This window comes from Python bivittatus, unplaced genomic scaffold (genome assembly GCF_059951505.1).
Source record: "Python bivittatus isolate LINGU-HERP-01145 unplaced genomic scaffold, Pbiv_v1 ctg000330_np1212, whole genome shotgun sequence".
Lineage (NCBI taxonomy): Eukaryota > Metazoa > Chordata > Lepidosauria > Squamata > Pythonidae > Python > Python bivittatus.
Window position 1 is genome coordinate 28106966 of NW_028277058.1, and position 15443 is coordinate 28122408.

General features: G+C 35.3%; 1 protein-coding gene across 3 annotated transcripts in view; it reads right to left on the bottom strand.

Moving 5' to 3' along the window:
* KITLG (KIT ligand) overlaps positions 1 to 15443 on the bottom strand; it is a 58490-nt gene that overhangs the window by 13123 nt on the left and 29924 nt on the right. For 2 of the 3 annotated variants that reach the window (XM_088141875.1, XM_088141873.1), the window contains exons 2-6: positions 13066 to 13179; positions 6199 to 6261; positions 4170 to 4349; positions 3030 to 3192; positions 1759 to 1848 (exon numbers count right to left, since the gene is read on the bottom strand). In XM_088141875.1, the coding sequence (XP_087998001.1) occupies positions 1759 to 1848; positions 3030 to 3192; positions 4170 to 4349; positions 6199 to 6237 (472 nt within the window). In that variant the 5' untranslated portion in view covers positions 6238 to 6261; positions 13066 to 13179. The remainder of the gene's footprint in view (positions 1 to 1758; positions 1849 to 3029; positions 3193 to 4169; positions 4350 to 6198; positions 6262 to 13065; positions 13180 to 15443) is intronic. The other variant, XM_088141874.1, reaches the window with a different exon arrangement.

Below are 15443 nucleotides of genomic sequence, written 5' to 3' on the forward strand. Positions count from 1 at the left end.
ACTTAATGTTATTACTGCTTTGATTGCACCAGACAGGTGGTGGATTTGCAAAAGCTCTGTGCAAGTCTTAAGTATAAAAAATTCACATGTTCATCCCAACTACATTCTTGTTAATACCTTCATAGGATTTGAAAAATTTGCAAAATGCTTTCCTTGCAGAACTCTGCACTTTCTCTGTAACACTGGTTGTTCTCCATCAAACTTCTCCAATCAGGGATGTACCAAATAATCCGAGACAACTGAAAGGCTGTTCTATATATTTAATAATTCTAGTTTGTTCATTTTACAGTGCTTTCCCTCAGTTATCAGAAATATAGGCGTGTTATTTCTTTGATTACCCTAATTTCCTTGTTTATCCTCTAACCTTAAAAAAAAACAGGCATTATGGTGGTTCTTAAAAAATTATTTGGAAGGTGATTTTAGCAGTTAGTATCATAACTCATTTTTAAAGATCTCTTTGGAACAGATTATCTGTATCTAGTAACTTTCTCATTTTTGTCAATTAGAACTCAACTTTCATCTTGTAATCAGTTGTTTCTCAAAATTCCATTTCTGTGAAGGTATATGCACATGCACACACACAAAATCATGCAGCTTTTTCTTTTTTATCTTTGTTATGTCCTTTTTTTACTTTGTTGTTTTCTAGGAATCTAGTGGTTTTCCTGTCTGGTTTCTTAATTCTGAAATATTTAGAGAAAATCATCTTCTGTACACCTGTCCCCTAATTAATTACTTAGCTTTACAAAATAGAGTCCTTTGGATTATAAATTGAACTAGCAGATTAGGGGTTGACAATATGGCAATGCAAGAAACATAGATTCCTTATCCATTTCATCTTATGATTTTTATAGTCCAGTGAATGTTGAAATCATGAAGAAGCTTCTGCTTTCTGTCTAGCGGGCCTCTTTAATTCCTTTTTTAAAAAATTGCATGGGATTGAGCACTACATTTGTTCTTAGTCTATCAAAAAAAACATGGATCTTAATATTTCTATCATAGCTTCATCAAGCTTCAATAATTCAATAATCAAGACCTGGTTATGTCAGCAGGCCTGGGGACCTCAGGGAACAGGTAAACTTGTGAGGTGGCTCCATTATTATTAACATCTCCCAGTCTATTATTATTTTTTTGTATTAGCTCTCTTTTTATAGTTTTTAAATGTTTTTAATAATTAATAATAATGGTTTTAGTATTTATTAATTGTTTTAGTTCTGTTGTACACTGCCCAGGGTCACTGGCTTTGTGAGGTGGGCAGTTATATAAATTAGACAAATAAATAAATAGATAGATAGATAAATAAATAAATAAATAATTTAATGCTTTCCAGGCTGAAGCCAGACAAGGTGGATTAAATTAAACGAATCATCATCATCATCCTGTATAATATTGGTGCCATAAATGTCACTCAGGGATATATTATGAAATAATTAAAAGATGTCTATGCATATTGTTTCAGTTCTCTATTTTCTATAAATGTCCTAGAATTCTAACCAACAGCCATTAAACCTTTACCAAATTTAACTCCAACCGAAGCAAAACCACGTGCTTCTTCCCCAAGCTCTATCCTGCATGCTGAGAAGTGATATTAATGTTGAGTGCTATTAGACACATTTGCCACTTGTTTCTTTTCTCTGCTGGCAAAGAAGTTTATTTAATCAATGGATACTGATGATGCAGAACTAGTTTGCACAATATGGCTGTTTTTTCTCCCCCCTCCCGATTCATATGACAATATTTAAATGAATTGTTTACACTTACTGTTGCTGTTATTGTCACTGCTGTCATTCCTAAGGGAACTGGCTGCAACAGGATGTAATAAAAATGGCTCTGTGACACTGGTGCTTGAATCTGAGACAGAAAGAATATGTTAATTTTTTATATTTTAAGCACACACAAAGTTGCCTAATAGAGAATCAAATCCTTGGGCCATCTAGCTCAGGATTCCCGGCACGATTCTTTCCCAGCCTGATCTGGATATGTTGAGGATTGAACGTGGGAATCACTGCGATAAAGCTGGGCCCATCTGAGGAAAAAAAACTCCTACTTGGTTTGGGTTTCATTATAACATTTAGATAATTCAGAAAAAAAGGTTATATGATCAGAAGTAAATAGCTATAACTGGAAACAGAGCAATTACATTTAATTTTTCATATTCTGTGTTCTGAAAATATATTATTTTACAAAATCCTCAATGCTTGCATTATGTCTCTAAGACATGTTGTTATGGAGTTGTGGTGAGGAATATTTTAGATATCAGAGAGCCAGATTAAAAAAACTGACATTGTGTCACCATCACTTTTGTCCTTGCCACCTGGCTTTCAGATGGAAAGCCTGCAGGAAAGGCTGCTCTTTCAAAGACTATATGCAAACTCTTCAGGAAACTTCTCAATGGGAGACTAGGATAAAAGTGGCTTAAAGAGTTAAATAAATATATTCAGCTGTTTAAATGGCTTTTAAGATTAGATAGCAGCCATGAGGTCCTGAATGTGGATTAAGGTTCTGGAGCATAATGGGGGAAACAGTGTAGAAACAGTTCAATCCCTTGTCCCTGCCTGGACCCTATCTTGATTAACCCAGTTATCTGCATTGGTCGAAAGCAGAATAGCTGACTATCACCATCCGAGTAATGTATAAGGACTGAAAGTGGGTAGAGGGCAAGAGGGCCTCTGTCCTTTACCCTGAAATGGGTAAAGGATAAAGGTGGCCATACTGGCCATGTTGTTCTATATGTGTGCCCAACATGCCTTTGACTCTCCCTAGTCTCCTTGTTTTGAAGCAAGAAGTCTGAAGGATCCTGGTAGGACTTTAGGATCCTGGTAAAACAGGCAACAGGTTCATGAACTCAAAGCACTATTTATTACTTTTATTTATTGCTGATATTTCTAGGTGGCTCTATTTCAAACAGCATTATAATTGTGTTATATTTACCCTGCATAATGCAAGCTCAAACTGAACTGGCACGAACTCACTAAAGGTGTTAGGTAATTTGTGGCATTTGGGGATATTTCCATATATAAAAGAACATTTACCATTTGGAGAGGGTTCTGTTGTTGAGGGAAGAACGCAGTCACTTTGTTCTGGTCTTTCTGAGAAGTTTTTGTAGGCCTCAATAGTGCTGTAAAAGTGCTTAAAGAACTCTTCTGGAATGAATTTACCTTCTTCATATAGATGGTCATAATCTTGGCTATAATTCTGGGAAAGAGGACAGAATTCCTTTTTTAAGAAGGTACACCCACCTAGTCTATCACTATGCAGTGTAAATGTCTCTCGTTTGGAAGGGTAGGTTATACAGCAGGAATTCCTTCCTAGGTGACTACATTGTTAACAAGTGGCCCAGACACAGAGGTGAAAACTGTACATGACAAATTCATATTCAACTGAAAGCTTTTTTCTTGGATAAACACTAAATACACAATGAAAATACTAAACCAGGAATTGGCTTAGTTTACTGTGAAAATTGAAGCAAGTTTAAAATTGGCTCTAGACAATATAGTTTCTTTATGTTACAATATCATCTTTTATGCTTTAAAGCAGAGGTGTGTAATTGGGGAGGGGGGGGGTTGCATGTGCCTTGGAGACTTCCTATTCCCAAACTTCAGCTACTAAGAATCTATTACTATGAAAACAATACTGTTGCTTCCACAGATTATTAGCAGTGCAAAGCTATGCTTGTCTACTCAGAGATTACACTGAGAATAAGTCCTACTGAATTTGACAGGGCTTCAATGCTTGTATATATAAATATTATAAAGAAATAAAGAGATTAAACACAGTATGTATAAAATACTGTGTATATGTTAAATAGATGTATTTATTTAAATAAAGGGATAGAAAAGAAGAAATTAAGTTGCATGCAAGATAAGATTTATTTATCACCTTTATGCTCCACCACAATCGTACACACACTCAAGGCAGGGTATAAATGTGATATATAAATATATAAAGAATTGAAGGAATTATGTGAATATACATAATTAAATATAAAAAGAACTGAAGGAATTACTTGTATAAAGTCATGATTTAGTGAAACAATTAAGAATGCTTGGTCTATTATAATAGTAAGATAATTTCTGCAAAACACATTCTGTTACAGTCACCCATTCTTTATACATTAATATCACAGAATATTATTTATCAATATAGAGGAAAGTTCAGAGTTAGATCATTACCTTGTAGGTGGTAGAAGGTAAACATGCCATCACATCATTGATGATCCTTCTTAGTTTATTGATGATTGAATAATTACTCAAGACATTTGACATATCTGGAAATTCTTTAAATTTATTGAGAAGATTATTCAGACTGTTTAACAATTCGGGGACCATCAAATGCAACCAACAGTGGTAATGCTGTCAGAGATCATAACAAAGGGGAAAAAAGATTAATTTTGTGCAATATGTAGATCAATAATAAAAGTAGATAAATAAAGTAGATCAATACATAATTTTATTTATTTATTTATTTATTTATTTATTTATTTATTTATTTTCTATCTGCCTGCCTACCAGCATTTATAAATGACCCCAACCCAATCAACTTTGGGCAGCACTAGTTTACACTTTGTTAAATTAATATTCAACTGCCATTAATGTGCATGGATCTGTAATTGTCAGCAGATTTCTGCTATTTCTGCTTTATTCTCATGTCAACCAATTTTTTTTAAAAAATCACTGCTAGCATTTCACCTCTTTATTCTTTCATATAATTTAATCTATAATATGATCTTGTTCATACTAACTCAATGTGTGTGTGTGTGTGTGTGTGCGTGCGTGGGCATGCATGCATGCACTTCTGAGTCTTGGCTCCTGGTGATTACATGGACAAGTCCATGCAGTTTTCTTGGCAACATTTTCAGAATACAAATCCATATTTATGCTTTATCCTATATTTTAAAATGAGATATATTTCATGTTGAATGTCAGGAATACAATTCAAGTATCAAAAACATTATGCATTAACAATGTCTCTTCATTTATGTATACACTTGGCTCATATCACTAGTGAACATATTTTACTAACACAGAGAGTGTTCATACATCACACTAAATCATAATGAGATTTGTCTGATTTTGACTTACACTATTGTGTGAATCCTCGTAGTACCAAAACCCATTAATATTGCAGGACAATCAATTTTCATTTATGAACATCAAACTCAGTTTAAAAGTAAGATTTGATATTACTGAGATCTCTACCCCATTAAACCTTTCCTGCCTAGTTATTCAATGAAGTGTTGTAGTCCTACACATCCTTTTCTTAAAGGATCTTAAAAAAATCTTGCTTAATGATTCTCTAAAAGTTGGGAATGGTGGTGCTTCTAAGCATCATTGAAATGCCCACAGAACACTGCCCACGGAACACATTATGGTAAATAAATCCAAATGTATCCACAAGATATTTCTGAGTAGTCACTGAAGAAAAGATGACTATCTTTCTCTCACACACATACGGAATTATTACTCTCCCTGCTAGCAAGCAGATTTAATTAGGCTTTTAATTAGCAGCAAAGAAACAACCTTAAAACACTGCAGTTATATGTCTGCTTTTTGGCCGGGAAAAATTAGAGGCTTGGCAGGAAACCATTTGTAATATTATGTGCTTTACAATTTAATTAGATGAACAAAATTGAAATCGTGATTAATACTGTGGGTATGTCAGTAACCACACACCTCCATTTTTGGAACACTGGAAGACAGAAAAAATGCAGGCATAAGAATCTTAAAATGTTCGTGTTGAATTAAATCATAGATCCACCTATTTCAACAGCTGGTTTATCCAGTGATACCTTGATACCTTGGGAAAATGAATCATTTTATATAACCAAAAATTTAGACAGTTTGAATCATAGGCTGCTTCCCTCACAACTGATTAATACATATATATAAATAATTAAAAATTGTATTGTTTCTTTGTACATTAATGAATATTTATTTCAAGTTATTATTAAATAAAACTTATGGGAAACAAACCAGTTAAAATGCAGCATGCTGAATTTTACGAGAATTTTAATGGATAAGTTTAATTTACCAACAGGAATTTAATTATCTCTCGCCAGACTATAATTTTGTAAGAAAGACCTTTTGAAAAATCTTTGGATAAAAGGTTTACAATCTGTTCATATTTCCAAAAATTGAAAAGCAAGAATAACTGATGCTGTGTATGTTTATGTTAGAAAATAATTCAAATAGCTTTACGTACCAGTGAGTCCATCTTCCGGACATATTTAAGAGCTATCATATAATCAACTGGAAGATTTCCAACCTAAAGACAACAAAGGACACGAAAAATTATTTAACTATTCAAGGAAAAAAAATAAAATTGAGAAGCCATTACAGCTAAGTATATAAAGAAGCCCAATCATGCCTATGGGAGCTTATCATGCCTACCTCTCATTCCACTTGCAGTGATATTCATGAGCATTTCCAGATAGGGTTTTGTTGTTGTTTGTTTGTTTTTTTAAGGCTAGCATTTATTTATGAATGATGTACCATCCAATTAATTCAGTTCAGATTTATTTTCAACCATTTTTTTCAGTTCCTTCTTAGAGAACTGCCTTTCTGATATTTTTGACTATATCTGTTTCAATCCTTTGCTACTGTGAATGATGAAAGACACCAGGTTGACTCCCTCTGGTTCATTAAATGGCAGGGTGTCACTTGTAAGTGAAATATCAATCTAAAGTTTGTTCTGTTTTGTTCCCTTGCCTATGAAAGACAAAGAGGTGAAATACATGATCTAAGTCTCACAATGGTTTTATATGAATTCTGAAGTGAGCCAATATGTTCCTGGGGCAGGAACATATATTTCACCACAGCCTTTCATGAACAAAACTATCTTCTGGGTGACAACTCTTGTAATATTGGAAGACTGCAATCATAATTGCCTCGGTAATATTTTCTGTAGTCTAAACAGACTCAGATCCTATAACCATTCCTTACATGGCCTGGTTTCCATACTTATCACTAACTTGATAGTCCTCCTCTAAATTCTCCCTAATGTGTTCCTGTTCTTTTTAGTTTGGTGGACACAATATTCCAAGTGGGATCTGACCAGATCAACATAAAGTGGGGTAATTACTCCCTGTGATCTGGATTCATCTTCCATTAATACTCCCAAGATAGCATTTATCTTTTTACCAGCTGCATTATACTGTTGGCTCATGTTTAATTGGTAGTCATCAAGCCTACCCAGATCCCCTTCTCATGTACTACTGCCAAGCCAGGTCTCCCCCATCCTATATTTGTACCTTACATTCTTCCTATACAGATGCAGAACTTTACATTTTTCTTTATGAAATTCCATCCTATTCATTTCAGCCCTCTGTTCAACCCTGTCTAGAACTTTTTGAATCTTCTCCCTTTCATCTAAAAGATGTGAGTCATCTGCAAATGTTATAAATGTCCCCTCAATTCCTTCATCCGAGTCACTGATAAAAATACTGAACAGCATAGGGCTCAGGACAGAGGCCTATGGCACGCCACTTAATACTTCCTTCCAAAATGAAGTGGGGCAACTGATGAGCACACTTTGGATGTTGTCACTTAGCCAACTATGAGTCCATCTAACAGAGGTATAATCTACCTCATATTTTACCATTTTATGAAGGGGAATATCACAAAGCACTCTGTCAAAGGCTTTGCTGAAGTCCAGGTACACTATGTCTATAGTATTTCCCTACTCTGTCAAAGGAGATGGTCTGGGAGAATGGTTTGCAACAAACCTAGTCCAGCTCCTGTTAATTGTAGCATTATTATCTAAGTGCTCACAAGCATGCTTTTTGATAATCTTTTTAGTGGGCCATATTACAGTCTGGACATAAAACAAGCTCATGTTATTGATAATTGCACAGAGAGTTGAAATATCATCAAGTAACATACTCTAGGCAATGACTAAGCCATAATACAGTAAACTTGATTTTGCCTCATTATGTTATGTGAATACAGTCATTCTGGTTTACTTACGTGTTTATTAGATATTTGTCTTGCCTTTCTTTCAGGAGCTTAAGACAGCATGCATAACACTCTCTCCTCCCACTTTTTCCCTCCAACCACAAACTTGGGAGGTAGGTTGGGCTGAGAAAGAATGAATGGCCCAAAGTTCCCCAGAGAACATCTGTTTTTGTGAGTAGACATGAACCTGGGTTTCCCCAGTCACACTCTAACCACTACACTACCCTCTTTCTTCATGTTTTATGGCTTAGTATATTGCGGGAACTTAGCCACTGTGGGTTTTTTTCCCCAAAAATTCAAACAAACAAATCATGCTCTAGTACAATGTTGAACCCCAATAAATAAAGCATCAATTATAACTTCTGTAAATAGTTCTAAAATTTACAACACTCCTACTCCACTAGTCAGTTTCTCTAGAAGAAGAATAGGCAACATTTTCTTTTTATGTCCTGTCTGGGGGTTGCAGGGGATGTGGAACCAGTGATGTCATGACATCACCAGAGTGGGCGGAATCAAACATTCCAGCTTTTTTTATTATTTAAATTTTTAGAACTAGGGGAAAGTTTCAAAGGGGTGTTGAATGTTAAATATTAAATTTATTTTATTTAACTTATACTGGGCCTTTCAAAAATGGGTTTAGTTTTCTTTTTTAAAAGGTAGAATTCTAACTTTTATATAACCCAACAAACTCTGTAAATGGAAATTATGGTTCTGTCCATTCTGGTGTGGCTGTGTGTTGCTTATCTGTGTTTTAGAATGAGTGACATTTGCCATTTTTTTCAAGTACCAAAACCTTCTTTTCAAAGCAGATGCTAGAGAAGAGTTTGGCTTCTTGGGTACTGTCCAAGAAAGACTGAGCTAATTTAAAATGTAATTTAGGATCAGTCAGTGCTAATGAGATCCCTATTAATAAGTGAGTGGTAGCTAGAGTTCACCTAGTACCTAATGGAACTAACATATCTTCCAATTTAAATTTGTTATAAGATTTTTTTTTAATCTAATAAGCACAATGGGTCATTCAATTAAGAGAAGAGATAGTATTTGCCAAGATAGTCATTTACATCTCATAAGGCTGTCAAACAAGTGATATTCAAACAAAAGGAAAACACAGTAAAATTACTTCGAAGTACACATTTCCTAGGACTGTGAAATGTTGACAAGATTTGTCCATTTCTACCTATATATCAAAAGCACTAATATTCTTAACCATTCTTGAATGGGGATTTCATGTTCCATTTTAATCAGTTTTAGAAATGGATATATCTAGAGTCATTTATCATAAGCACATGCAGAATCTGCATTTGATTTTAATACAAAATCAAATATTAGATTATATCCAGACTTAGTCTAATTTACTATAAGTAAATTCAAATAAATCAATGATTATATAAGTTACCAGCTTAAATTCTAAACTAGGTCTACTCTATACAATGTTAGCTTTTAGATCAACCCCTTCTCTAGTAGAGGGAGAGGGGGAGATGGAGACAGAGAGAAAGAGAGAAACTTCACATTAAAATAAAAAGGCATCTTGTATTGGTTTTTAATTCCTACACAATTCTGTATTATCAGCCTTTCTGACTCAAGGACAAACTGTATAATATATAACATAGACATTATATAGATGCTTTTCCAGATTTCACCCCTTTATATTCTGAAACCCACTCCCCAAATGAGCCCTGGTCCCATCTACTTTTGACTTGCAGCCTCAACAATATCACAGAGATCAAGAGATCTTGCACTAAATGTAATTTCCTATTTTCCCAAATGAGAAAACCATGGTTCACAGGATTTTGAGGTAACTTCAAAACCATCTTTTTTAATTCAGAAGATACCTCTTTCTTCTCTCATGTAAAATAGGGGAGAGAAGGCAAAGGGGTGGTTATGTGGCCAAAAGAATAATTCAGATTCATGTGAACATGAACATTTTGGATCTCTTAGCCAGGTCCAATATTAGCCACACTTTAAGCAAAAGAAAAGTTCCTGTTTTCTATATTCAATATGCTCAGAGTAATTCGGTGCTTCACAATGTCAGCAACCATGTATTTCTTTAAGGAAGGTCAGTGCAAGATTAAATCTGTTCCAGATCGAGAAGCAAAACAAGAATTGACATGCATTATGTATACAACCTACTTTACTGGCATCAAAGCCTGTCAGGCTCTTTTCACGCACAGCTTAAAAAACCTAAGTAGCCAAGATTACAAATTCAAGGAGTATGAACACTTTAATAACTTTTAAGGCCGGCGGGGGGGGGGGGGGGGGGAGACTGGCATTACATAGCTTGAGCCTTGCAACAAATTTAGACTTTTGAAAAGACATGCTGTCTTATTCAGAGAAAGTTTCATGAAATTAGAATTACTTATGTAAATACCAATTTGACTATAGCAGTATATTTGCTGTGACATCCATTTCTATTTCATAGCAAATTCAAAGTCATCATGGATAGTATTTAATGACAAATTACAGAAATACCATGACTGAATTTCCTAGTCCTACTTTTATAGTACCTACTTTTATAGTCCCATAGTCTCTTTCTAATCCCCCAATCTTCTCATCCTTGCAATTTTTCACTAGGTTTTAAAATATCTTTGTGCCCTACTTCTGCTGACAGCATTGCATGCTCTGCTTTGAACTCAAAGTGTACTGATTATTTTGCTAACAATAGCAAAATATATGATGCTTCCTTGTGTCCTCCAATGCCATAACATGCCTGCCCACTTTTGTAGCTTAGATGATGACAGGGCTCTAGAAGAGCCTTATAATTTACCATTCCTTGTAATAAGAAACAGTTGATAGGTAAACAAGTATTATCCACATACCATAAAATGCAATAGGGACTTTTTAAAATTCCAGTCAATTAAGTTATTTTCACTTGATGGATCTTCACATTCATACCACACTTGGAAAGGGACTGTTCCTATCATAGGAAAATTGTGATTTATGCTGTCTGGTGGGAAAGACAGCATGCTAGGAGTTCTTGAAACCTGAATTTATGGACTGCTTGGCAACGGAAGAGATGAGGCAAACATGAGTATGTAACTGAAGGAAGGAACAAATCTCTAGCAGGTCACAGCCTAAGACTAGCTGATCTGCTTTGGCTTGTTGGGTCTTGACTGCTGCAGGCATGAAACAATAAAAATGTTTCACATCTTTGGGTGCCTTTTTCTGGCAAGAAAGAGACTGTCAGGCCAAGAAAAAAAGAAAGTAATCTGTTGTGCTTGCATAAAGTATGACCTGAGTCAACTACAGCTTATAAAACATATGAAGTTGCATCAATGCTCCATTCAGTCTGTACTGCCTATTTTGAATGATGGTAGCTTTCCTTCATATGCTATTTAAGATTCTCAGTGAATGCTGAAAGTCATGTTCAATAACATTGTTCTATTCCACTGTCTTGTCTTAGAGCAACAACTTCCAAGCTAGCATTTAGAAGAAAACTGTAATGACAGCAATATATTCTCCATCCCCATCTCATCCCATCCACTCATGATAGGCTACAGGGGCCTCCTTGGGTAAAAGTGGACAATCTTCTCTGAAGCAAGGAAACATTGGCATTGGCTGCGAGAAATGGCACAGCAAGATAGGGAGGCTAAGCTGCAGAAAACAAGTTGCCTGTGGCAAGATACACACTAATAGATACATTCAGAAAAAGGAGCTGGATGAATGATTTGGCTAAACGAGTAAGTTAAAAGCAAATTAAACACAGAGTTTGAGCAAAAGCAGGGCACTGCTTTTCAGAAAAAAACTAATCTTCATGCCATAGCCTTCATGCCAAGAAAAATGTTGTAACTTTTTTTGGGGGGGGGGTGCCTTCAAGTCATTGTTGTCTCCTGGCAACTGCCTGGACAAGTCCTTGCAGTTGTCTGGGCAAGATTTCAAAAGTAGTTTGCCATTGCCTGCTTCCTAGGGCTGAGAGCATATGCCTGGCCCAAGGTCACCGAGCTAGCTTTGTGCCCAAGGAAGGACTAGAACTCATGGTCTCCTGTTTTCTTAACCACTGCATCAAACTGGTTCTTGTCCTAAGAATTCTGGGCAAAAAAAGAAGTTAAAGGAACTACAATAAGCAGGTACCAAGAGTCTTATAAACGCTGCATATGAAGAAACAGCAAACCGAAGAGTAGTTTGGACCAAAGCCTCAATGGTAGAAGAGCTACACCCTACCAGGTAACAGTGGGAGACAAGCTTCTAAATTCTAGAGGAAGACTGAGATATCTCTTATTCTAAATATGGGATGTACCTGTAAGAACTAAATTTCTTTCTTTGGTTAGATTATTTCCTGCCTACTTCTGTGAATGGTGGACAGGCCCTGTGCAAGTGGAAATATCCCCGAAATGGTATTCATGCATATTTCTTTTTAGTGTAGAAACCTATTTACTCCAAGAAATTTTTCTTTTACATAAATATTTTGCAATAAAGACACATGAAATTAAAGTACATAGGTGAAAGCATTGGACATTCAAGAACTCTGTGGCTGCTTGTTATGGAACCTGAAACAATATTTCTTTACCATTTTCCCAAACTGGAAACAAGTTTGCTTCTTCCTCAGTGACTGAAGACAGTGAATGGTATTTGAGAATATGTACTTTCCTATACCTAAACAATCTTTCTAAAATTGCTACGTTTTTAAACTAGTATATATTGCAATTATCATTTTACCTGGGAGAATAACCTCCTAGGCTCAGTATATGATGTAAATACCCTCTGACATTCCCATTTTCAGTCTCTTGATTGGATGATTGAAGATAGGCACACACATTTTTACCCCAATGATAAAAATTATAGAAAATGTTACCTACATTTTACAGTTGAAAAGAATTTAGTAATGTACCTACCTACCACAGACTTAAGAACAAAGTTAAAAGTTTCACATAAGAGAATTCAGAGGCAGGCAAAACATGTGTCCTTGGGAAACACTACAGCTATTTTAGATGGTTTGTGGTTAAAATTGAGGAGTAAAATAAATGCTAATTGAAAATTCCCATGTATTCTGTAATGATTTGCGGGACCCTCTCTCCAATTTGTGTAAGTCCAAAACAGCTTCCATGTTTCTGTCAAGCGTCTCTCCTTTCATCTCACACTGCGTAGCGTTTAGTGAGAAATTTGGGAAGAAACCACTTACCAGCACTGCAATTTCATTTACATCATCTGTCACCGGATTCCCACAGGGACTTTGGGCTTTAACAAGAGGATGAAGTAGGAGCAATTGAAGATAAAAGCAAGTGATAATCCAAGTCTGTGAAAAGCGAGAGAGTAGCTGCTTGGTGACTATAGTAAAGACAAATTACGTAGTAACAACATACAAATACACTTCAGAGATGATTTCTTTTTTCTTTTTGGCTCTTTAAATAAAACTACTTTCTAAAGTTATGAAACTTCAGAGAAGTGTAATAGTAACAAGTGGACTTAGATGACAATAGTTTCAGAAACCAAAGCGAGCTTCCAAAGCAAATGTGGTATCTTTAAAACTTTCATCATGCCCTCAATCCTATCATCACTGCTATCTATTCAGGGGGGGAAAAAGCAGAAAAATATGTTTCTTACCTTGAAGCAAAAGACTCTTATTTTACATATATTCTGATAGTGTCTGAACTAGTAGTGATGAATTGGAAAAGACAGGTCTTGAAAAAATACCTGGATTTGTTGTGCTACGGCTGAAAGTAAAGGCAAATTCCAAGCAGGGTACTATCAGGAACTAACCGTGGTAATATGTCATGCCTCCACAGAAGCCTGTGATATGGTTGAAGGTGGAATAATGCATATAATTCTGACTGCCTTATCTCAAAAAGCGAACTTCATCGTTAGAAAAAAAAGTGCAGGAAATGCATCCAAAAATCAATTGGTGGAAAAAAATAGAAATAATATTAGCTAGTTTCTTTTCACTTTTGTAAAATTGAATTTTTGTAATGATAATAGAATCCTTGTTGGTATTGTAAAGTATTTGCACTGCTTACATTATGATGACAATAGAATAAATCCATAGATATCTATAACATGTTAATTAGCCATATAACCATATACATGGTTACTTTTTATGCTTAGATAATTACCACTCTATGAAGGAAGTAGACTATAGAAGTTTATCTGTAATTCATAATATATTACAGGATTATTTATTAAATTAAGCTAAATGATAGGAGCTATACAACAGATAAGGAAACGCAAGTTTCATATAACACACATTCATCTGTGGTAACTAGATTTTTCCCCATGGAGGGTGCTATAGGGTAAAATGAATACCTTAAGTCTTTCTGACAAGGCTGTAGAAGAAAACCAAGTGCATAAGGCACCTATTTATTGTTTAAACTTTGTCCAAAGCACTCCCCTGCCCCCACAACAAAGATTTGAAAAATAAAGCCCATTCCATTGATGTTCAGTAGCAACAGGCACACTCTCTATGGCTCTAGGCAGAGTAGAAAAAGGCTTAAAACAAATCAAAAGACACACAAAAATTCACTCCAGAGAATCAAACGAATCTTAGGGCATCAACAAATCAAAACAAATCTTAAGACATTTCTACAGATTTCATATTTGGATATTTGTGCACACACAAGATATAATGTGGATGTTAAAAGTGTGAGACAGATGCTTATGGTATTTAAGTCTTATCTCTGATAAGAACTCAGGATGACTTTAAGCAAGCTGTCAGGTTTAGATTATCAGGAACTAACTGGCAAAGTTGAATTAAGATAGAAAATGAAAAGTTCTTATCATTAACATGCTGGAAAAGTGAGAACAGTGCATAATTTCATTCACACAGCAGGGCCAATGACCCCTCATTGGCCATATGCACACCATAGTTTGTTTTAACCATAATTATTATGACTGTTGATTCCATCAGCCAGTTTGATTAAATACATACAGTAGTTATAGACCGCCCACTGGAATAATTACTTGTGGAATTAGCTACTGACCACAAACATTAGACAGATGAAGGCATTTGTTTTGCCTAAAATGATCTTTGAAAAACAGTTTTCCATTACTGACTTCCTGTCATAAAATGCCTAGCATAGTACTCGACTGGAGACTCAGTTGAAATCTCTGCAGAAAAATGTGCACTTGCAATATGTCAAGAGTGGAACTGAGGCAGAAGAAAAAAAGTATAATCAAACTTTATCATGGAACAGTTTTATGTCTATAACTAGATTTTGATACTTGCTAAAATCTCTAGGCAAATGAATAACTTTGAAGAAAGTAAAGAAAACCTGAAAATCAGGACCTACTTCTCATGTTTAGAGTGCCTCATAAAAGTCTCCTGAAATTGTTTCTATGTGGTAAATGCTCCACAAAGATTTCCACTTCATGAGTAATGGCTTGTCACGCAGCATACACACAACCATGTCAGGAGAACTTTAAATGATATACCTAGCACCTAGCCTAACAGTCTCTGTTATAGACCACATGGTTTAAGCTTCAGAACCTTTTTCAGATTCAAAAAGAAAACACGGCTGATAAACAGTAGTATGTTTGCATATTATGAGCAGCTGGTAATGTAAATAT